This window comes from Dermochelys coriacea, chromosome 1 (genome assembly GCF_009764565.3).
Source record: "Dermochelys coriacea isolate rDerCor1 chromosome 1, rDerCor1.pri.v4, whole genome shotgun sequence".
Classification (NCBI taxonomy): Eukaryota; Metazoa; Chordata; order Testudines; family Dermochelyidae; genus Dermochelys; species Dermochelys coriacea.
The window spans coordinates 164726055-164751394 of NC_050068.2; the positions used below are offsets into that span (position 1 = coordinate 164726055).

Genomic DNA, 25340 nt, shown 5'->3' on the forward strand with positions numbered 1-25340 from the left:
CCTTCATTCTCAGATGCCCCCTCTTATTTTAACCTGCCCCACTTCCTGCCTCTCTTTGTCACATTTACCTTATTCAGCACCCCCGGAATCCTGGCTCCCTTTATGTAACTAATGGGGGTGGATGGACACCTGGTTCCAGGTCACAATAGAGGTGAAGGCCCCATCCCCTCAACTGAAGATAGGGTGGGGGACCCTGGCAGGAAGATCCCCATTACTAACAGCAGTGGGTGGCTGAGACCCACCCCCAAAGAAACTAGGGTGAGGATAAGAGACCAACCAGCCTGTGACAGATGTGTAGTCACATTGCTTAATGCTCTATTGGTAGGTGCTGAGAGAATACAGTAGTGAGTGTGGTTAAAAACCTATACAGAATTGAATGTATTTAGGTGAAATGTTTGGATTGTGTAGGGTTGTTTACATTTCCCTTTTAGTACTGTAATGAACTACTGAATTACCAGTACCACTACAGCTGGATGGTTTTATAAATAATAAAAATAGCTGAGCTTCTCTCCACCCAATTCATTAAGAAACTTAACATGATCAGCTATTAATAATGATCATGACCAAAGCTGCAATTCTTTCACAAGGCTGCAGAAGTCACGGATTCCATAACTTTCCGTGACTGCTTGTACAGCTGACTTCAAGGCCACCCAAGCAGCTGACCTCAGGGTGAGCTGGCTACAGGGATCATGTGAGCAGCAGCTGGTCCCAGAGACTGCCCAAGCAGCAGCCCCAGGGGCAGCTGGAGAGTGTTTGGAGAGTGGCGGCTGGGGGGCAGTCAACCCCCAGAACTTGAGCAGCCCCTCCCCTCTTCCCCCAATAGAGCCCCCCCAAGAATCATGGCCCTAGAAGTACAGATTTAGTCAGGGCTATTTTTGATAAAAGTCATGGACAGGTCACAGGCTGTGAATTTTTATTTATTGCTTGTGACCTGACCATAACTTTTACCAAAAATACCTCTGACTAAATCTTAGCCTTAATCAGGAGGATAACTTTAACGTAGACCACATTACCAAATCTGGAAAAAAAACAAAACAAACTAACTTGTTTAAAGCAGTAAGTTAAACATGTGAGGTGAATGTATGGAAAATGTTTTATGAAGTCATTGAATTTGAAAATGATGAGTCACATTTGATCATATACATTGTTTAAAGTGAGCAGAATTTTAGTTTGGAGCCACACAAGCACAGACAGGAGCAGAATGCCACTGTGCTTATTTTTAAATTCTGTCAAGAACCATAACTGAAGCTTATTTTCATACGAATAAAGGGTCAACCTGGAAAATGAAGAAGAGAGGCACTAAAAGGGAATTCTATAATGCTAACTTACCATATTCCCGCACATAAACCTCTGCTCTTCATAACGATCATATGAAAGAAGTCCTTTCTTCCTCATTTAGGCACTGATTAGATCCTAAAGGAACAGCAAATGACCACATGGAATTTGAAGGAAAAAAATCATTTGGAAACAAGACACCCTAAAACACTTTTTCCATATTTAAATTATTTCTATTAATACTACAATACAAATAATATTCCAATAAACATTGTAGGATTTTTAACAGCAAGATTTTCATGTATACGATAAAGTGGTGTAAAGAATTTTCAGATGCTTCATTCTCCAAGCAGCCACATTCCATATCCTGGGTCTTGTCTTCACTAGCAGTCAGAACTTGCCTGAGCAGGTGAGAGAACCATGGCTTTGTTCTTAGGTCCACTAATTGTGGGTAAACCCTATGTTTGACACATCTTGCCCATGTGTACTCTGACTACACAGAAAGCTTTGGTTCATGTGCATCAAAACCTGACAAGTTCTGTTGAATGACTTTTGGAAGGGCTCTCCAGGTAGCCAAACTTATTATATTTTAGTGTCTGATACAAGCTTTAGGATTTCATTTCACTGTAAAGGATGTGATGCCTACAGAGAGAGCATCTCCACACTGCAGTCATAGAAGAAATTAATGCCATTGTTGTGCAAGCCTCAGAAGGCTCGGGGAAAAATGATCCAATCTGTCTGTCCCTGGAAGCACTCCTTCCATGACGGTTCCTTAATTGGGAGTGAATTATGTGCTGGTTTCTCCTCAGCTAATATAAATCTTTCATCTTTTACTGGAACAACTTTTTTTTTTTTTTAAACACACAAAAGGGGGGGGGGGCACAAAATGGATTCCTGAAAACATGCAATTTCCATCAGATATAGAGCACCACATTCAGAGCAATTTTTCACATATATAAAATTTTAAGTGCCATTTTCTGAGTGCTAACTTACTGTGTGTTAAGGGACAGACTTTATATACAAGTACTGATGAGCAAAGATCAATAATCATTCATGGTGCAGTAATCTACTAACTCACTGAAAAATTCTTTCTAGTACTATATCCTACCATAAAGTGCTACGGTCCACTAAGATTCGTTAGAACCTAGATAAACTTAATAATCAACACTGTTCATAGTAATAGTGCAGTCATTTCTGCAAAGATGTTCAAATGTAGCCATTTTACTCCAATCATGTTGTTGTCCTTTCCCTGCTCGTTTAGTGTTCATTTCCAGTTCACATTCAAATCCGTTTTTAAAAAAAGTCTCTCTTGGAGATGGCACTTCGTATTGTGAATTGCAATAGAAACCATTAAAACCCCACTCAAGGTTACACAATGTTCTCAGGAAGTCAAGACTCCCACAACTTGGTTTGTCGACAATGACACTATCCTCTTTCTATAGCATCAAGGCACTGGTACAGGTCCTTCTGCTGCAATATAATTAAGTTCTTTCCACTTTCAATGGATCTGCTGTCTGAATGAACGTGTGTGTTCAGAGTGTACTTTACTAGTGCTTGACTTCCCTCTGCATTGGAAACAACTGACAAGGAGTCCCAGGGATCTTCCTCAGCACAATTATTCTGCAATTCTTCTAAAACAGGCATTCCAGGATCCTTTAAATACTAAAAAAAAAAAAAAAAAAAGCAAAAACACCAATAATGAGTTATAATGCACTCTGCAGAACAAATGCTGTAACAGACCAATCTCATGCTATATGGTTTAGGAACATGTAATTATATGCGGAGCTGATAGTGCCACCCATAAATTAAGGTTACCCAACACTACTTCATTATAAAACCCTATTTTCTGCTGTTTATAATTTTGCCATACTTCAATTGTGTCAGCTTCAGGCTGATTATGGGGGAGGGGTAGAGGGAGGGAGTTTTAAAAAAAAATTCAGCCATTTCCAAGAAGGAGATTACAGAAAAATATGTTTTGCATATGTTAAAAACATACTTGCAACTGTTCTGTTGAGATGCTCTAGCCCTTTTGTGCTCTGGAGCAGGGACCTGAAATTTGGCCTGGAGGGAAGGGTTACCTTGGGTGCCAGGGGTGTGCCTTTTGCAATCCCCATGAAAATTCACCCATATTTGGCCAAAATATAAGCCTCTGAAAAGCAGTTTGTGGAAGCTCAGTAGAGGCTTGTTAGAGTTTGGCACCTAAATTCTCCGACTATTCCATCTGCTCAGAGCATGTTCCATCCCAAGGGCTGCAGGGGCTCAGCAGGACTTTCTGAGCAACTGCTTCTCCTAGCTGTTGCTGTGGCACTGAACACCAGAATGGCAGGGATGTTGTGTCTCTGTGATCCTCCTGCTGGCACCCAGGCAGCACAGAGAAGGACGAAGCAAACACTGGAATGCAGATGGATGAGGAATCAAGAGAAAGGGGAGAAGGGAGAAAGGGAGCTAGAGACAGGCAATGGCAGCTGGGCTGAAGCTACAGGGAAAGAAGGACCTCACCACTAGTTTACAGAATCTGGAATCGAACCAGGATTCCCCTATGTCTACATTCTCCTGCTATCAGAAGATCTCTGTGAAACCCATTGGCAAAATGTGTGGCTCATCCCCCTCTAATGACTGGCCCACAGGGAGGATAACAGCTCAAGTGCTAAAGTTCTGTGCTGTGGATCTAAAGGTCTGAACCCTGCTGATGACCCAGGTGGGGGTAAATTGCTTCCACATGATGGGATTATTTTTCCTCATTTTTTTAAAGATTAGGAAAATTACATTAAAAATACTACATTAAAAGCATGTTAGGGTGCCTTTGAAGTCAAGCACTCCGAAATTTGGAAATCCCAGGATGAAGGTTGACTGTAACCTTAATTCAGCCCTTCTGTACATATGTGTTATGATACAATATTTAATTACATGATCACATGCTATGTTTTCCACCCCTGTTCCTTCCCCATTCAGTGCACAGGATGGCTCTTTTCTCGAAATAAATCAGGGTCGTGTAGTGCATGAGACTGTTGTCTATAGGACCTGGGCCTTGTTTGTAGAAGTTGGAGGGAGTGTGGTGAATGAAGCAGGGGTTTCATGAAGAGAAAGGATGATCTCTTGTCCCGGTTAGGGAAGCTGAACAGGGGGGTCCAGGTGGTCCAGCGGGGGTCCAGGTGAAGATGGTTGTAGCTCAGCAAGGGAGGTCGGGGGGGCTCTCAGTGGTAGGTCCCAATGCTGGGAGAGTGGGGCTCGTCGGGGTGGGGATCCAGGTGCAGCAGGGTAGGGCTCAGTGGGGTGGGGATCCAGGTGGCTCGTCGGGGTGGTCCAGGTGCAGGGGGAGTGGGGCTCGGCTGGGGGGAGGTTCTGGGTGGGGGGGAGGGGGAGGTTTTGGGTGGGAGGGTCTGGGTGCATGGGGGTTGGGCAGATGGGGGAGCAGCTCCCCATACAGTGATCCCTCCCCCTGCAGCTGAGGAGCATTGGGCACAGGAAGTGCGGGGTAAGAGTTTGCAGAGCTTCTTGGAGCCTTGGGAAAAAATCTGGAGGTGGGTGTGACCCGACTCTGGATGCCGGCCATGCAGGGGAAGAGGAAGTCCCGTCCTCCCCAACTCTGCCAGGACTAGCAGCTGAGTCCAGAGCAGGGTGGGAGCCACCATCCGGGTCTTCCCCAGTCCCGCCCTCTGTCCCACAGTGTTTTACCTTTCTGTCAGCTGTCCTGGGCACCCAAAACATACTACTGGGGAGGGTCACTTGAAAGCCACAAGAGCGATCCTTTGCTTCCCCCGTCAGAAAGTCATTTTTCTGCAGGGAAGCAAAGAAATCTGCGGGGGACATGAATTCTATGCTGGGCAGTGGCGCAGAACTCCCCCAGGTGTAATGGTTATACCAACACAAGCTGGTAATGGACACCAAGTCTGTGTGTTCCATTTCTGGATGCCTGAAATGAGCCACTTGGCACCAGATATGCTGAAGTGCAAAGCATTCACACCAGCAATTGAAGTCAATAGGAGCTGTATTCTCAACACAACATGCTATAAAAATGCCAAGTTCTCTGAAAAATCAGGCCCTCGGAAGTCTTCAGTTAGGTACTCAAAATTAGTGGACACTTGGTAATTTTGGCCTTACTCTCTCTGTGCCTCAGCCCTCCAGCCGTAAAGTGGGGATATTACCCACTCATCTCAAGAGTGCGGTGAAGATAAATTCATTGAAGTGAAGCACTAAAAAGGTTATGGGGAAAGGAGAGTTTGAGGGTGTGCAGTAAATGAAGCCTGGGGCCACACACAGAATGAGGGGGGATGAAAAGAAATATTTAATAACCCACCTCACTGAATGAGACAGATTCTGTGGAAAAAGTCATGTTTGATCATGTAATTAAAGACTGTATCATCAGAATGCATATGTACATGGGAGTTGAATTAAAGTTGCACCAGCAACCTTATTTTGGGTAGTTCCCAAATTCTGAGTGCTTGACTTTGAAATATTAATAAATGTTTCTTGTAATGTAGTTTTTTTTTATGCAAACAAATCCACACAAACTAAAGAGCAAATCCTGCAGTCCTCAGTCACTGACTTTCCACTGAAGTCACTAAGAGTGTTGCCTGAATTGAGACTGCAGGATTTGGCCTTACAGTATTTTCATATTAGAATCATTCCGACTTTTGATGACAGGAATAACTCTGAGAAGTTAATCAGATATATGATTAATCATTTTTAAATGACCACAAATGTCCCAATGTACTTTTCTGTTAAATTTACTGGGATTCTGTTGCTTACTGAAAGACAGCAGAAAAAACCTGCAGCATCTTTCATTTCATACTGAACTGGGGAATTTCCATTCTATTTCTTATAATCTGTTGATATCAGCTGAGAAAACTTGGCAAGGCAAAATGAAAGTAAATTCTATAGGGATTTTCCAGCCTCTAACTACTTCATAACTTTTGCCATGTATGCATCAGGAGCATTCTGTAGTTTCTTACTACTTTATCTACACAGAATAGGAATTTCTCCATGTTAAAATATCACTTTAATATAGAAGCATACCAACTTACTTTCACTCTACCTACATAGTTAACACACATTTCACAACTGTACTGTTTACACAGTACATATATGGAGCAATTTTTAGTGTCATAATTTGGAGAGGGTGATCTTAAAAGCTGGCTCTACTTAGAAGTCACATTACAAAAACCAAAGCTATTATAAATAGTCCTTTCAAAAATGTGTCCGTCACACAGAACTTGAGGCTGCTAGGAAACATAATAATCGCACGTACACAGTAATCAGACTCTGTACTTGTGAGCATAGATGCATATCTGTGACTTATTTTATAGAAACGCAGTACTAGTGCAATGTTGAAATAAATGCAAAGAGTTTTGTTTTTTTTTAAAAAAACACCACTAAATCAAAGGTCAAAGTATTTAAACCAACAGTACAGCAAACTGTGTTTTTTCCCTAACTTGATTAGCTCAGACTTGACTGTTAAGTCATTCTCAGCAAAAAACAGTGTTCCAATTGTTTAAAAGGTTTCCATTATGACAACCAGTTTCATCAATACACAGCATTAAATGTTTTAAAAGCCTGTTTCATTTCCCATCTTAGAGACACTTGTCATGAAACACAACTTTCAAACATGACCTACTCCAACTATCTTTTAAAAGCAAAACACACCAAAAATTAACCATTTGTAGATGCCTGTCATCTACAAACAGAGCTTTGACATCACCAACACACTTGAATGTAACAAAATTTAAGTGTTAGAGCTCTAAGTTGGAAACTTTTAGTTGCTGAATTAGTCAAAATATCCAATGATACATTCTTCATCAATATTCATCAATATAATGCAAGTCAATAGAGTACATTATATGTTGATTAATCACAGCATTCTATTAGCTAGAGTTATTTAATTTCACAGGTAGGTGTTCAAATTGGCTGACATCTCAAATGTTAAGAGTGGGTGGTCAAATACTGGAACTGGGCTGTATATTTTATACAGCTAATATATTTTATACACAGTATAAAGCACTACAGAATTGCCATCAGGCTGCGTGCCTGCCACCAGAAGTTCACCTCTCAAGAGTCCATGTGGAGCAAACAAAAGTTTCATGTACTTTACATCAATGCTGTTAGGACAGGAAACCTGGGTGGGTCCTGGCTTTCGGGCAGGTAGGCGGGCAATGACTGGGCAGGGCACGGGGGGATGACAGGAGGGATGGGGGCCCTGCAGAGGGGGGCAGGAGTGATGGGGGACCCACCTCCCCCCATCACCCCTTACCGCTCAGCAGGCACTTGGGGCACACAAGGCTGCGGGGCACGCCCATGGGGCAGGACCAGGGCTCGAGCTCCATCCATCCCTCCCAACCCCAGGTCGGTGTCTGTCAGACTGGCTGCATCCCCAACCTGCTGGTGACACGCGCTGTTGCCCCATTCTCCGGCCCCAGCACCAGCCCTGCCCGACCTGCCCCCACGAGGCAACCTCCCTTCCCCACCCTCCCACCTCCGAGGGACTAGCACTAGGGCCGTAGACCAGGGCAGCAGTGTTTTAAAAGCCAGCAGGAGAGGGACGTGGTCGGACACCGAGCTGGGGTCAGGAGTCCCAGCCTGTGGATTTGGAGGGCTCCGGCCCCAATTTGGATGGGCCTGGATGCTAAGTGGGCTCGCCGCGGTCCACTCAGGCCCATCCATGGCTACATCTCTGCTTTACATCGATTAATATTGGACAAGGACCAGGCTGATATGATTTTTTTGTTCTTACACACCTTTTGACACCCATTCGGTATCACTTTATATGAACAACTCGAGGAGTTTTGGATTTATAAAAATGCAACCAGACACTATGAATGCATGTATGCAACTAGAATAATAGCATACTCAACTTAATGATGAATGTCAGCTTTAAGTAGATTGTCCCAGGACAAAACAAACCTCACTATCACTCCACCAAACAAAAGGCCTAAAACAAGCACATCATCACAACACAGATGGGCCTAAACAACTGAGAGGCTCTTAAGAGGTCTGAAATCCTAACAGGGCAAATGAGAACACAAAGTAAGTTTTCAGCACAGTGCAAGTTGGATTAGATCTCCACCTTCCCATACTGTTACCTGCAAACAACAACAAAATACTATTCCTCTAATTTATATTTTGCATTTCAAATTATAAACAGCCTTGTACTAAAAAGTGTGGATTTTTAATCCAGGGAAACAAGGAAAAATTCTTAGATCTGAGAAAGGTCTTTTTTCCTTAGAAATCTGATCTTGTGTCTTTGAATACATTTCAGTGGGAACAGAGGACGTGACAGCACCTCAGACAGCTGAGCACAAAATTTGTATTGTTGAGGAGTTATTCCAGGCTAGTAAGAAAGCCTAGAAGCCAAAAACTTTCCTAATGTTACAAGCTACAACATGGCATAACATTTTAGTTGGCTTCTATATTAATATAGTTTTAATTATAGATATAGGTGACAGGGTAGGGACAAGGAACAATTTAAAGTTATTTTATCATGACTTTCTTACCTCTGGCATTAATCTGATTCAAATAATTTTTTACAAGTAGATTTTAAAAACAGGAAGAGCAAATAAGTACATTTTAATGAATTCAAGAAATAATAAGTTTGTGATTTTTTTTGCTACACCAAAGGAGTGGGAAAATATCAAATCTGCTTCCTGTAACTCAGATGATGAAAGCCTGGAAATTGCTCAAAAGGAGGAACTGTGTGACTTTCTGAAAAGCTAAAAAAAATACATATGAAACAGAAGCCACTACCATATATTAACTATGGTAACTTGTTCTAATGACAATATTTTCACATATCCATAGATATAAGAGGACGAAAAGCACTAGACCAGATAACTCCTCTTGGAAAATATTTAGAAACAATTCTGCTTGTAATATTTATGTATCATTATTAGTGTTATTTGCCTGAAAACAGGTTCACTGTTGCTGAAGCATTCGCCTGATTTCTGCTGCTTACTATCCAGTTGGAATCCTAATGACCTCCACACTGAGGGTTATAAATTCTGATGGACAGTAAGCATTAGAAAACAGAATAACTCTTACCGTCCTTTCCATAACATAATTTGTATTTTTAAAAAGTGAACATATTTAGGTACTTATGTGCCCCCCCAACATAATAATAATATCTAATTGCATAACATTATTAAACTTATCCTCACAAAACCCTTTTGAGGTGGGAAATCATCATCTTCATTTTACAGAAAGGAACTGAGGCAGAGACAGATTAAGTGACTTGCCAAAGGTCATGCAGGAAATCTACAGCAGACTTGGAAACTGAACCCAGATCCTGAAGTCCTGATCCAGTTCCTTAATCACAAAAGCACCCTAGCTCAAAGGATTGTTTTTGATAGTAGAAATGTTTAACACATGATGTGGAAGATGTCTCAAGCCATAAATTTTAATGCATGATCAATGGAAAAACATTTCCTGTTTAAAACGTAAAAAGAGGAAGTTGAACAGAGCTGAAATGTTCTTCAGTACAGAGATGCATGAGCTGCCAGAAAAAAAGTCATGTGCATCTTTCGTCATTCATCTGTGAATTGTAATAAACCATACAAAACAAACCCCCACCCAAAACAATCCCCCTGCCCCCACCCCCACATATACCTTTCATCTCCCAAGGCCCTCAGAGATTCTGATATTTGGTGATCACTCTTAAAATGGCACATGCTCCCCTGTAATTCAGTACCTGAGCTATAAAGTCTACTTAACCCCCAACAAACTACGAATACTGTATCACCTGCAATTTGGTCTCAGTTCTGTAGTGAAGAATTGGTCTGCTGATTAATCAATATTATTTTTATTTTAAAATAAAAATTGAGTCTCCTTTTTTCATATTACGACAGTTTCACACAAAGGAACACCACAATATCTGTACTTGAGTACAGAGTGAGCAAAGGATTCCAGCTAAGTAAAATAGCATAAACTGGAGTAATATTACAGCCATACTAAATATGAAAAACAAGAAGCTATACTGCATTTATGGAGTTTGGATATAAACTCAGAAAGGCAAGAGTTTAATATTTTGTAGCTTCTATGTGACCTCAACTAACCTAACCAGTTCATTCCAGTCACACCACTACTTCTTTTGCGAAACAAAAAGACAAAAAACACATACCTCTTCAATATGTGGAGGAATTTTAAAAGGAGGTTGAAACCAATATTTAACGACTTGATGAAATTTCTGAATAAAAAGGAAACAGACAATTGCTAAGAACACCACAGTAATTGTGGCTGCAACAAATATTATTACAACAAATCCAGCTCTGGTTGCATCTGAAAAGAGAAAAGAAAAAGTATCACTATGTAATGTATATATCAAAAGCTTTTTCTTTTTACTCCATTGGTGTCAAGTTTATCAACAAGTCTTGATAACTTTTTCATGTGAAAACTAATCAATTGTTTTGGATAATAATTTAAATTGCATCATAATAAGCAGGAGGCTTTTATAGTCTTCCCTTGTTTAACACAACAACACAGAAGCTTCACCTATTGTGCATTGCGGTATTACTGCATAACTTATATGTCATGCGTAGCTTCTGCCAGAGGTGCTAAAAGTGTATTTAAGGCACATGTAACTTTTTCTAGAATCAAACCTTAGACATGACAGTGACAGACACTATCAAAAAACAAAATAAAATGATACTCTCCAGCTTTAACATGGGAGTAAGAGAGCTATGGGAAACACAAACTTTATCAAAAATTGCTGGGAAAAGGAGGAGAATCATCAATAGTAAGTACATCATGCTATGTCTCATACTTCTCAAAATTTTGTTTAAAATGAACACTGCTATCTTAAGATAAACAATGTAGAAATTCACAGGCCGAGATCCAAATCCCATTAAGCAGAAGAAATATTAATATTAGTGTATTTGCCCTGGATAATTTGCATTGCTCTATTAAACAATGATTCAGTGTGAATTAGCAGAATGGCAGACCCAGAGGCTTAACTCTTATTTAAACACATCCACTCTGCCCTGCTAACGCACTGAAGCATGTACTTAACTAACATAGGAATATCCCAGTGGTGTGTGCACATGCTTAAAGTTAAGAACATACTGTAACTCTTCGCTTAAGGTTGTAGTTATGTTCCTGAAAAATGCTACTTTAAGCAAAACAAAGTTAACCAAATCCAATTTCCCCATAAGAATTAATGTAAATGCGGGGGATAGGTTCCAGAGAAATTTTTTTTTCACCAGACAAAAGACCACACACACACACAGAGTGCAAGTTTTAAACAATCGAATACTGTACACAGCAATGAGGATTGTGAAGCTTGGTTGAGGTGGAGGAGTCAGAGGGTAGGATATTTCCCGGGGAATGCCTTTCTGCTAAATGATGAACTAGCACTCAGCTCAGCCCTGTTGTTAATGTAACCTCACACTCTACAAGGCAGCACAAATGGGGGGAGGGAAGACAGCATGGCGGAGAGAGAGAGACAGAGACACACACCGTGCGTGCATGCGTGAGAGAGAGACACCGTGTGTGTGTGAGTGTGAGTGAGAGAGAGAGAGAGAGAGGTGCTTTGCCCCTCTAAGTGTGCTGACCCCACTCCAAGTAAACTGCCTTTTTAAGTAGATCAGAAGCTTCTGCCAGCACGCTCCTTCTGTCCTGAGCCCTGTCGTGTGTCCCCCTGCTCTATGGAGATGGGGTACAGGAGCAGGGGGGGAGGGGGACACCCTGACATTAGCACCCCTCTTCCCCCCCACCCCCTCCTCTACACAGCAAGCAGAAGGCTCCCGGGAGTAGCTCCAAGGCAGAGGGCAGGAGCAGCACATGGCAGTGGGGGGAGGGACAGCTAAACTGCCAGCAATTGATACCCTGTTGGATGGCTGCTGCACAGGGAACTTAGGGGAGCTGCTAGGGGGGCTACTGGGTCCACCCTGGTTCCGTGCCCCCACCAGCTAGCTCCAACGGGCTGCTCTTTCTGCAAGCAGTGGACAAAGCAGGCAGCTGCCAAACAACATTATAAGGGAGCATTGGGCAAATTTAAATGAGATGTTCTCTAACTGGTCAGCAATGTAACAAGAAACAGGGATGATGTTAAGTGAGGAGTTACTGTATTTTAAGAGCTTTACTAGGTAAGAGCCAGAGTGCTCAGCATTTTGCAGGATCACGCCCTAAAGCAGCACCTTGTTTGACACATTTGTGTAGGGAGAGGAGAGAAAAAGGAGTATGTGAGCATGGAGCCTATTCTGTCTTCTCATGCCTAGAGGTGATTCCTCCAGGTTAGAGTATGAGACATAACATGAAGGCCTAAATCTACACAGGCTTTACAACAGAGTTTAAAACCAGGCTTAAGCTCAGATACAGACAAACCAGATTCTAACACTGTGGTCAACAATATACATGGGACCAAACTTTACCGGTTTCTGAATTGTCCTTGCTCTCCCCAACCTTGTCTCACCCCTCCTCTCTCTCTCTCCTGCCCCTGTTCTCCATACAATGGCAGAGCCCGAGATCAGGTGAATGAGATAGGGCAGAGAAGGACATGGTGAGTTTAGGAGAGTACCATCATTTTCCTTCAAACAAATTTGACCCAAGGTGAGAAAAGGAATTACCAGCAAGTATATTCCCCTTATAATACCAATATATATTTGTATCAGTACATTAATAGCCCCATCAAAAAAACAAAAACAAAAACAAAACCCCTATCTAGGAGGGGTGGGGAAAGGGAGGCAGATGCTCTGCTTTATTTTCTCTTATTTATTGAGCTGCTGAAAAACTCATGTGAAAAATGAATGAGAATATGTTCTTGAACTACTAAAAAACAGTGCCCTTTTAGAACCGAAGACGGTACTGGTTGTGTGATAAAGTAAATTAAAACAGCCAGCCATTTAAGACTCAAGTTTTATACCAGTTTCATTACACAAGAGATAAAACGGGTGTTCATGAAGTAAGATTTATACCACTAGCTGCAGTTCTGTGACAATCAGTTTTGCTTAGTGGTCCAATGTTGTCATGTAATACTTGGACTTTTGCTCGTAGTTGAAAACAATACTCTGTCAGTTGCTTTAGATTCAGAAGTCCGATTCGGGTATTCTTGGTCCATTCTGTTTCCTGTTTTAAAAAAAAAAAAAGAAAAAAAAGTGAATTTATACGTTATTGCAAATAATATTATTATAAAAACCATATTTCTATTAAGAGTTTTCTTCAATACAATCAACTTGAAATCAAAAGTTTCCATTCAAAAGCTTCACAATATTATTTTTCATAACTAACATTTATACAGTATGCAAGAGAAGTAGTGTAACTGTATGAACTTCTTATTGCAGTGCATTTTAAATGCAAATGTTATTAATAGAGGCGTTTTGCTTCAATGAAACAAAATCTGACTATTTAAGCTCCCCATCTACCATGGACATGATTATTTATTTGTGAATGCATGTAGGTTAATGTAAAATTTCACTGTACACAAAACACCCTTCGAACCTCTGAAAGTCTGCAGTATTTTTGTGCCAATACCTGCAGTAAACGGTGATTTGGAAGAAGGAGTAGGAGTTGGAAAAACAACAAAACAAAAATATTGGCAAAAACAAATCTGCTGCTTTAAAATACCAGGTTCTGGGCTAGGATGCCCAGAACCATTATCTAGGGATTAAAGACAGATGCAAATATGGTGTTCATGTTTTGCATCAACCTTCCACTCTTGACACTAGAAACACTGGCCCCAGACAGCAAGAACTGAATTAAACGAAGTTCTGTCCAGTGCAGATCATGATGTTCACCAATTTATCTCTCTGCCTACTCACAAGAATGGAGCTAGCAGGGAGAACTGTAAGGCAACACTAAATGCATTCTTATGTCCACAGTCCTAACAAAGCTAGCAGTTTGCCTTTTTCAGTGCTGGGTAGCTCAGTTAAGAGCTTGATTAATTCTTAATGTCAAAGCTAAGAGTTATGACACGAGGTCTGAGTTCTGTCTCATCTGTATGTCAGCTAGAGGAAGGGGAGTATGTTAAAAGTGTGTCAGAAAACTCAGTTTTTCTGGGAAAGGAGGGAGGTGCATTAACCTTGACACGGTCTGTCTTTTTTAAAAAAAAGCTCAGCTCATTAACTGAAAAGAAAAGGGTAAGTAGTTGGAAAGCCAGAGGCCGGGCTGTCCCTAGGGGGGTGCAGGGACTGGGGCAAATCAGCCTGTATGGGGTGCCCCTTAACATTTTTTATACCGATGTAATCTGGCTACAGTGAACTTCAAGGGCAGCTGCTGGCCTCAGGTTAAATATTGATAGCGCCCAGCTATATAATTATAATGTTGTTATAGAAAAGAACTACAATATAATGTAAATATAATGAAGTTCATATAATTAAAAAAAAAATCTCACCAATCACGATCAGTGTCACACCGCTTACATTCTAAAATCCACCTTCCTGGACTTCCTCGCAGCAAACTCACTTCCCAGGTGCATATGGTCTTGCTACCCTCAGTGGATTTTTTTTTTTTAGATGTAATTACGTATTCGCAACACTGAGAGCCCATGTCTCAGGAACTGGGTGGTTCCTGAAGGGCCTATATGTGCCCTGGTGCTGGGGGACCCCAGGACCCTCCAGTACGCAGGAGGAGCTCTAAGATTTGTTTTCTCTGGGGGAGGAGGTGGAAAAGCAAGTGGATGGAGGACCCCAGTCCTGGTGGGTGGTGGAGAGAGCAGAGTTGTGGGACCTCAGGTCCTGGTACTGCAGGGAGGGGAACCCCAAGGCTGGAGAGCTGAAAGGCAAGGACCGACCCTGAGGCAGGGGAGTGATAAGAGGTGGCATTGGAGGACCCCACACAGTGCTGGGAGAGGGGAGAAAGGGCAGTGGAAGGGGGAGGTGTGGGGCACTGGGGGGACACCAGTGCTGGGCGATGGAGACTACTGGCTGGCATTCACCTGTCCTAGGTGACCCCCTGTGCTAGTGAAGGTTACCACAGGAAAAGGGAAGGGTCTGTCTGAGACGGAAGGGCAGGGGCAGGGGCAGCCTGCCCAGGCACTAGTGGTTGGGTGACACCGAGAGCCTAAGGAAAACAGGCTGGGGCCGGGTCACTCGGTGCTGCTGCAGAGACTGAGCCAGAGGCCCAGGGGGCTGTGGGAAACAAAAAACCTCGGCCAGTGAGTGCGGGGCATGAGCCCGACCCCTGCTGCCGGCACCAGGCCCCCCAGGCCGCCCTGACACCCCCCCCCACACCTCGCGAAGCACCTCAGGCCTTGTTTGCACTGGGAATTTCAGCCACTTGTGTCCAGTTACTGGAGTAGCTGTGCTGGTTCAAATCAAAGCCTTAATGTAAACAGGTGCAAAACTGCTACAAGACCTGATTTGTGCAGTATCAAGAAAGGTGAGCTGTGCCAGTGTGGTTGCCCTGGTCTGCCCTATGGATGGGACAGCTCTGGCCGGGGTGGATTTTTTCATTTATGAAAGAAAAAAAAAAAATCGGTCAGTCTATGTCTTTAAAACAAAACCAAAAATTCCTCATTCGTGGGCAGTTTATTCAACCAAAGCCGGCCTGTCTAGACTGGGAATTTGCCCTCCTTATAGCCATTGGTGGCCCTGACAAAAGTATAACTACACTAGTGACTTGGTGTACACCATATATTTGAAAAACCTCTATAGGTAGAGCCCTACCAAATTCACGGCCATGAAAAACACATCACAGACCATGAAATCTGGTCTCTCCCCGTGAAATCTGGACTTTTTTGTGCTTTTACCTTATACTATACAGATTTAACAGAAGAGACCAGTGTTTCTCAAATTGATGGTCCTAACCAAAAAAGGAGTTGCAGGGGGGTCACAAGGTTATCTCAGGGGGGTTGCAGTATTGCCATCCTTACTTCTGCACTGCTGCTTTCAGAGCTGGGTGGCTGGAGGGCAGTGGCTGCTGACTGAGGGCCCTGCTCTGCAGGCAGCATGACAGAAATAAAGGTGGCAATACCATACCATGCCATCCTAACTTCTGCGCTGCTGCAGCTGGCAGCGCTGCCCTCGGAGCTAGGCTCAAGGCCAGCGGCGCTGCTCTCTAGCTGCCCAGCTCTGAAGGCAACGCCATTGCCAGCAGAAGTAAGTGTAGCAGTACCATAACCTGCCCCCCCAAATAACCTTGCGATTCCCCCTTGCCCCCCAACTCCTTTTTGGGTCAGGACCCTTATAATTACAACACCAAGACATTTCAGATTTAAATAACTGAAATCATGAAATTTACAATTTTTAAAATCCTATGACCATGAAATTGACGAAAATGGACTGTGAATTTGGTAGGGCCCTATCGATAGGCCACGATTTGAACTGGCACAGCTCACCTTTCTTGATACTGCACAAATCAGGTCTTGGAGCAGTTTTGCACCTGTCTACATTAAGACTTTGATTTGAACCAGCACAACAACTCCAGTAACTGGACCCAAGTGAAATTCCCAGGGCAAACAAGGCCTGAGAGAGAGAGAGAAAAATCTCAGAGGTCCTAGGTAAAATTTTCAAAAGTGCCTAAGTGACTTAGGAGTCTGATTTTCAGAATGATAGTGTTTAGGAGCCCAAATCACTTTTGAAAATGGGACTCCTAAGTCACTTGAGGGTTTTGGAAAACTTTACATCCATTCAATTAACAACACTCCATACATCTGAGCCCAGATTAGATTAACTTCCCTTCCATTAACAAGCTTCTTTTCTGTTGGAAAAAAGGTCAATATTACAACTTCGCCCTCCATTTCTTTCTACCATTTTGCCAAAAAAAGGAGAGAGATAAAAGGAATTCTTACATGTTGTTTATTTGTTGATTTCTCCCAGTAGCGTGCAAGATATTGTAAAGTATCTTCTTTCACAGGGGGCACAAAGCTAAGGAAAAGCGAATCAGGCGTTGAATCCACATTTACTATAACGGGAGGCCCTATAATAGCTGAAAATTAATAAAAAAAATAGATGAACGATTGGAATTTTAAAAAATGAGCAAATTTCCTACTAATTTTGATCTGATGCATAATAAGAAACTACTGAATACAACAACCTGTTATTTGGAAGAGATATAAATCGTTCAAATACATTTACTCCTTAATTATTTCAAATAGCTTCATAGCACTAAATACTGGCTTTTTATGTGAATTTAAATGATACGAAGAATCATTTTGTTTACTTTATCTTGAAAAGTTATCAAAGCTGTAGTAGGATCTATCTACAGTTCACTTCGACTTTTGCATAGCCTTGTTGACATTAATCTGATTTAAATTTTTCCTTCAAAACGCCAGATCAGCTATGCATTCTGGGCTTCCCATATTGCCTCCCAGCAAATGAGACACTGGACTTAGAGTCAGAGGATGTGGGTTCTATTACTGGCCATGCTACTGACTCATTGTGTGATTTTGGGAAAATCATTTCACTCTATCCACTGGGGATAAAACTGAGGAAGTTTACCAGCATTTGCAAAGCACTAACAACTACAGATAAAAACACACCATATATGTGCTTATTAATTATTATTATTTCTGATCGGTAGTCTCTCTCACACACCCCTTGACCAGGCAATCAACTCCAGAGTAGTGTGTCTCATGCCCAAAGTCTACATACACGTGGAGAAGGCCGCAAAAGGAAACTGACGAGGATGTTATAACCCCACTCAGTTTCACTTCACAGCCAGCTGCATCTGTGAAGTGCTCCTGTATTTCAACATGGCGCTACTGTTATATGCTGCAGTTGCTAAGAAGAGAAAAAAAAAGCAAAAAGATTCTAGAGGAAGAAGGATGAGAAGACAGATGCAAGCAAGGAGGAGAGGTTAGATGCATGCAACATGGTAAAAGGAGAACCAAGGCCTTGTCTACAGCTAGGAATTTATCCTGGTTCTAGCCACAGGTATGGCTGCATTGGTACCACCTCTGATATAAACAGGCAAAGCTGCTATTTGCACTAGAGCAGGTTACCTTTATGTCAAGCAAGGCTTGGCCCCACCAGTGTGAATAGCAGCTATGCCTGCCTACATTAGGAGTTTGCACTGCTCCAGCTACATCTGTGAATAGTCTTCAGTGGCTGGGATTGGGGCAAACTCCCAGTGTAGCCAAGGCTTAAAGAAGAGGAAAAGAAGTGGGTCTTATTGTGACATTGCACTCCATATGATTTTATGAAAATATTCTGATGAGTGTGAATATAATGTAACTGGAATATGCTTCATGAAAAAGGTCTCTTATAAGGTATCATTACAAAGTTTATAATTTACTGAGTGTAGTCATCCTATTTGTATTAATGTATCATTCTTGTATGTGAAACTAGAAATATAAAATATAACTCTGAGGTCCTATTGTAATTATGCAAAAAGTGTGGGCCATTAATGGTGGTTCATAATCTTGATGGCTCCCATCAACTAGAACAACTGACTGTAGATGGCTCTGTTTACTTGCAAGCCTTCCTGTGAGTGAGGCCCGGAAGAATGAAGGCTTGGGGTCTCAGGAGATGCGACCATGTCACCTGGCCCACTGGAATCCATCTCTAAACCTGGTGTTTTTTCCATTTAGAAGGAGGGGTGGGGACCCAAAGAGACAAAAGATTCCCACATTGTGCCAAAGATATATAAGTGGGTGGAACGGAACAAGGGACTGCAGTCATGAGAAATCCGCTAGCGACCAATCGAGCTAGAACAAGGACTGTACCAGGGAAAGGATTGGGCCCAGACTAGAAAGGAGTCTAGTCTGTGAAATAAGCTGACTGGAACATCTCTGAGGGCGAGGTTTCATCTGTAATCAGTTTCTTACTGTATTAGGCTTAGACTTGCATGTTTTTGTTTTATTTTGCTTGGTAACGTACTTTGTTCTGTCTGTTATTACTTGGAACCACTTAAATCCTACTTTTTGTATTTAATAAAATCACTTTTTACTTATTAAGCCAGAGCAAGTAATACCTGGGGGAGCAAACAGCTGTGCATATTTCTCTATCAGCGTTATAGAGGGTGAACAATTTATAACTTTACCCTGTATAAGCTTTATACAGAGTAAAACGGATTTATTTGGAGTTTGGATCCATTGGGAACTGGGTGTCTGGGTGCTAGAGACAGGAGCACTTCTTAAGCTGTTTTCAGTTAAGTCTGCAGCTTGTGGGGGACATGGTTCAGACCTTAGTCTGTGTTTGTAGCAAGCTAGTGTGTCTGGCTCAACCAGGCAAGGTACCGAAGTCCCAAGCTGCCATGGAAAACGGGCTCAGAGGTAGTCTCAGCACATCAGGTGACAGTCCCAATGGGGTCCCTGTGACTGAACCCGTCACACTTATGTTTGTATGTTATATTTTAATTTTCCCATTGAACATTTTGTTGGTCACCAAAGTTTGGAAGTGAACTGCTAAAACATACCTTCCTGTATAAATACAAGACTACCGAACAATTAGTTTATCCCTAATTATTGTTATAGCACGGCATAATGAAAAAAGGTGAGTCGCCCTGGACTCTTAACTAATTTGTATTACAGTGCCTAATACAATGGGGTTCTGAGCTCTATACACGGCTATTTTACAAATATATAAAAAACAAATGTTAAAAAGACCAGAAAAAAAAAAAGTCAGACAGCCTAGCGTAACACAAGAGAAAACTGATCCTTTCCTGTAACCTCTGCTTATTATTTTTATAATGGCAGGACATGTTTACATTCATTTTGTTGCAATGTCATCCACGCTATGGTAACAGAAAAGCAAAAATAATAAAACTTCACCCTGCTTCATTCAAATGGTTCTGCTCTGCTCAAAATTATTTTGTGGAAAGTTGGCCCTCTTGTTAATATGTTGGATCATGAACTTTTTAATTTCTTCTTGCCTCATGCCCTACTACAGTTGCAACAGCTGTCTCTCCTTTAATAGGTCCTCTCTTCTGTACATTTCACTTGGCAAGTAACTCTTCCCTGTACATTCTCTTTCTCACTGCTCGGAGTGTGAAACATAATCTGGGGTGTGATCTACATGGCTGATTTGAATGCCATAGGAAAAAATACACACAAGCTAGAAGGCTAACAGCTGAGTTTACAGGAATTGATTTTAGGATTGGCTACATGAGGTGCCACATGAGAAGGCAGAGAAGGATGCTGGCTTTCAAGGGGCCACTTGAAAGTACCCAGAGCACTGGATACACAAGTGGGGAAGGGATAGGTGTGGAATCATGCAGTTCCTCCTCCGCCCCCGAGCCTCTCCTTCGCTTTGCACTTCTTTTGAGCTAGCCAGATGCCCCGATCCACAGGATCCATTCGCCATGTTGGGAAATAAGAGGGAATAATGAATGACTCTCTTCTGCTCTAAACATTATTTCAGACTTAACTTTTGAACAAAGGAAACCCACAACTGAATCTCCTCCTAGCTCAGAAGCCAACCATAACAAAGGAACTCGTGGATACTTCTAAATGGTAAAGTTAAATGTGTTCACGCGGCCACCAAATTAACTTTGATTTTGTCAGTATGGTATACTCCCAGTTATCTGAATAGCACAGGGGACACTGATTTTATTTGGATAATCTTGAGTTTGATAATTAAAAGGGCAAGAGCCATGGCCAGAGGCTTGTCATCCTCCTGACAGCCCTGGCTGGGGATCTCTGTTCTATTATCTGAATCCCTGCCTTGTCCCCCAGCATGAAGAGGCTACAGAGGTCAGGTATCTCACACTGGGGGACAAGGAAGGGATTCAGATAACGTGGAAGTTCAGATTATAGGGTTTTGGATAAACGGGAGTGTACTGTATATCCCTGACCCCTTTATACTATACAAGTAGGAAATACTGTAGGTACTTTTGAAATTATATGTGTTTGGTGCCAAAACGTGTTTAGGAGTTATCACAAAATTAGGTGTAAAGAAAAGCCCAGAATCTACAGGAAAATAAAAAAGTTAAGTGATTGCTCTCCTGGGCTCTGTTAAATCTAGGAAAATTAGTTGTCATCAACCGATTCCCCCATCAACTGGTGCTGACAAGCATTCAGTTGCTAAGTGTAGATGAGAAACTTGTTTTAACATCATTACAGAAAAGTTGACAGATACTACAGTTTCTACTAGGTCTCTGTATCCATACCACTGGCATAGCAAATATAAACTGAAATAGATTTTAAAAACAGATTCCTAACACAGCAGGTCCCATTACCTCTCTTTTGAGTTCTCTCATACACTATACAAAGTGAAGAAAAACTAAGACACAATATAATAACAATTACCAGAAATATTTTCTGTAAGGAGGTAAGAGGCTGAGATCATAAGAGACTTACTGTTTTGGTCTGCTACAAATGTATTTGTTTCCACCCAGTCAGATTTCACTTGTCCTAGCTCAGCCCTAACACGTAAAGTAATTGTCCAAAAGCTTTTGATATTTGGATGTGTGAAATTGCATTCAGTCTTTGTAATGTTTGTGCAGTTAATTTCTTCCCAACAAGCACAGGCCATTCTGCAATACAAAATGAAGAAAGAATAAGTCAGTGGAATCACCTCGCTGCTGCATCTAGTACAACTGATAGAAAACGCTCTCTGAAATATTCTTTACACCTAGCCAGTTTCTAAAGAATCGGCATTTAATATAAAGTACAACTTTCAAGCAGTTTTACTCTATAACCATGCAACGCCTTCTCTCAAAGCACCTGAAACTCTTTTCAAAATGTAGCCAATTAAAGACTTTATGAGGTAGGCAGGGGACATTCTGTAAGCCCAGAGGCTGAATACCTTCAACTATTATAGGCCGGTAAGCCTGACTTCAGTACTGGGCAAACTGGTTGAAACTATAGTAAAGAACAAAATTGTCAGGCACATAGATTAACATAATTTGCTGGGGAAGAATCAACATGGTTTTTGTAAAGGGAAATCGTGCCTCACCAATCTACTAGAATTCTCTGAGGTGGTCAACAAGCATGTGGATAAAGGGGGATCCAGTGGATATAGTGTACTTAGATTTTCAGAAAGCCTTTGACAAGTTCCCTCACCAAAGGCTCTTAAGCAAAGTAAGCTGTCATGGGATCACTAACTGGTTAAAAGATAGGAAATAAAGGGTAGGGATAAATGGTCAGTTTTCAGAATGGAGAGAGGTAAATAGTGGTGTCCCCCAGGGATCTGTAGAGGGCCCAGTTCTATTCAACATATTCATACATGATCTGAAAAAAGGGGTAAGCAGCGAGATGGCAAAATTTGCAGACGATACAAAACTAAACTAATCAAGGTAGTTAACTCCCAAGCAGACTGCAAAGAGCTACAAAAGGATCTCTCAAAACTGGGTGACTAGCCAATAAGACGGCAGATGAAATTCTATGTTGATAAATGCAAAGTAATTCACATTGGCAAACGTAATCCCAAGCATACATATAAAATGGAGTCTAAATTAGCTGTTACCACTCAAGAAAGAGACCTTGGTGTCATTATGGATAGTTCTCTGAAAACATCCACTCAATGTGCGGCAGCAGTCAAAAAAGCAAACAGAATGTTGGGAAACATTAAGAAAAGAATAGATAAGACGACAGAAAATATCATATTGCCTCTATATAAATCCATGGTACGCCCACATCTTGAATATTCCGTGCAGATGTGATCGCCCCATCTCAAAAAAAAAAAATACTGGCATTGGAAAAGGGCAACAAAAATTATTAGGGGTATGGAACAGCTTCCATATGAGGAGGGATTAATAAGACTGACTTTTCAACTTGGAAAAGAGATGACTAAGGGGGGATATGATAGAGGTCTATAAAATCATGACTGATATGGAAAAATGAAATAAGGAAGTGTTATTTACTCCTTCTCATAACCCAAGAACTAGGGCTTACCAAATGAAATTAATAGGCAGAAGATTTAAAACAAAGAAAAGGAAGGTTTGGGGTTTTTTTTATATAAAATGCACAGTCAACCTGTGGAACTCCTTGCCAGAGGATGTTGTGAAGGCCAAGACTATAACAAGGTTTAAAAAAGAACTAAGTAAGTTCAAGGAGAATAGCTCCATCAATGGCTATTAGCTAGGATGAACAGGGATGGTCCCTTGCCTCTGTTTGCTAGAAACTGTGAATGAGCGAGAAAGGATGGATCACTTGATGATTACCTGTTCTGTTCATTCCCTCTGGGGCACCTGGCATTGGCCACTTTCAGAAGACAGGATACTGGGCTAGATGGGTATGAACAGAACAGGTAATCATTGACTGATCCATCCCGTCACACATTCCTGGCTAATAGACATTGATGGACCTGTCATCCATGAATTTATCTAGTTCTTTTTTGAACCCTGTTGTAGTCTTGGCCTTCACAACACCCTCTGACAAAGTTTCACAGGTTGACTGCGTTGTATGAAGAAATACTTCCTTTTGTTTGTTTTAAATCTGCTGCCTATTAATTTCACTTGGTGATCCCTAGTTCTTGGGAAAGTAAAGGTAAGTAACATTTCCTTATTTACTTTCTCCACACCAGTCATGATTTTATAGATCTCTATCATATCCTCCCTTAGTCGTCTCTTTTCCAAGCTGAAAAGTCAGTCTTATTAACCCCTCCTCATATGGAAGCTGTTCCATACCCCAGTCATTTTTGTTGCCCCTTTCTGTACCTTTTTTGAGATGGGGCGACCACATCTGCACGCAGTATTCAAGATGTGGGCGTACCATGGATTTATATAGAGGCAATATGATAGTTTCTGTCTTATTATCTATATTGATGTTTAAAATAAGAACATCCTGAGTATAAATAACCATGGGCTTCAAGAAGAATATTAACAAAGCTGGTTTGGAACAAGAGTGAAAAAAAATTCGGAAAAAGGAAGGATTTCATTCTTTTCCTTGTTTAGTGGAAATAATTCAGTTCAAGAAATTTGCTTTCCCTATTGTTTTGTACCTGAAATGTACCTGAAAACCTTTTTTATTAAAAACCTCATTTTCTACATACAAGCTTATACTTTTCTATTAGAATGAAACCAATTTAGTAGAATGCAACTATTTACTTACGTACTGTACTGAACCGTATATAACACTGAGCCATTATCCACTTTAACAGGAGCCCATCTCAATAAATTCTGATAATTATATGAGTAAACTGTCATATTCTGTGGTGCTGGTAACTGGAATGGCGATTCTAAAATAAGAGAAAAACATAAAAACAGTAAATAAAATTTTCAACACACAGTAACTACAGATTTGAAATCGCCTTTCCTCACCTCCAAAATTCATGGCCACATATTTATATAGCTTTGCCACAAACTTGCCCCTTTTCCCCCAACTGCTGTAGAACAAGAGCCCTCCCCACCATCTGTTTCCAAGTGTACTATGCACCAATGCCCGTACATTTCTATTACCCATTATTATTAATGTTTTCTGCACTATTGCCTAATACTAGATACAAGCTACAGTTTGCAGTTAAATCCAATATCCTGAAGGAAGGCTTTGGGAGAGGAAACTATAGGGGAAAAATTAAATCACTATTTTTATTATAAGTGAAACTGACAGCACCACTCTGATATACAGGTTACCCAACACTTCCAGTTACAGAACCCTGAACTAGTTGTTTGTAACTTTGCCAAACTTTAATTGTTTGGGCTGAAATTTTCCATGCTGGGTGTCTGGCTCAGGCTGAATTTGTTGGAAAGTTTCAGGCAAAATGGGTCAGCCATTTTCAAAGACAAGATTAGGAAAAATTCATGCAGCCATTTTACTGAAAGCTCGAGTACCTCCATGCTTTGGAGCAGGGGAACTTTAAATTTGACAGGGGATGTCCTTTTGCTATTCTCATGAAAAAATGCCAAAATTTAGCCAAATTACAACCCTTTGAACTATCTCAGTGTCCACATGCTCAGCGGAGACTTATTAGAGTTCTGGAGCTAAAAATCACAGAATCATAGGACTGGAAGGGACCTTGAGAGGTCATCTAGTCCAGTCCCTTGCACTCATGGCAGAACTAAATATTATCTAGACCATTCCTGACAAGTGTTTGTCTAACCTACTTTTAAAAATCCTCCAATGATGGAGATTCCACAACCTTCCAAGGCAATTTATTCCAGTGCTTAACCACTCTGACAGTTAGGAAGATTTTCCTACCGTCCAACTTAAACCTCCCTTGCTGCAAATTAAGCCCATTGCTTCTTGTCCTATCCTCTGAGGTTAAGAGCAACAATTATTCACCCTCCTCCTTGCAACAACCTTTTATGTGCTTGAAAAGTGTTAC

At 41.4% G+C, this 25340-nt stretch overlaps 1 protein-coding gene across 3 annotated transcripts in view; it reads right to left on the reverse strand.

The window, feature by feature from the left end:
* Positions 1-1486: 1486 nt before the first annotated feature.
* Positions 1487-25340, reverse strand: part of IFNGR2 (interferon gamma receptor 2) — a 40719-nt gene continuing 16865 nt past the window's right edge. For 2 of the 3 annotated variants that reach the window (XM_038386848.2, XM_043508383.1), the window contains exons 2-8: positions 24128-24254; positions 23239-23301; positions 21434-21609; positions 16985-17121; positions 13173-13323; positions 10382-10539; positions 1487-2937 (exon numbers count right to left, since the gene is read on the reverse strand). In XM_038386848.2, coding sequence (XP_038242776.1) covers positions 2701-2937; positions 10382-10539; positions 13173-13323; positions 16985-17121; positions 21434-21609; positions 23239-23301; positions 24128-24254 — 1049 coding nt within the window. In that variant the 3' untranslated portion in view covers positions 1487-2700. The remainder of the gene's footprint in view (positions 2938-10381; positions 10540-13172; positions 13324-16984; positions 17122-21433; positions 21610-23238; positions 23302-24127; positions 24255-25340) is intronic. The other variant, XM_038386847.2, reaches the window with a different exon arrangement.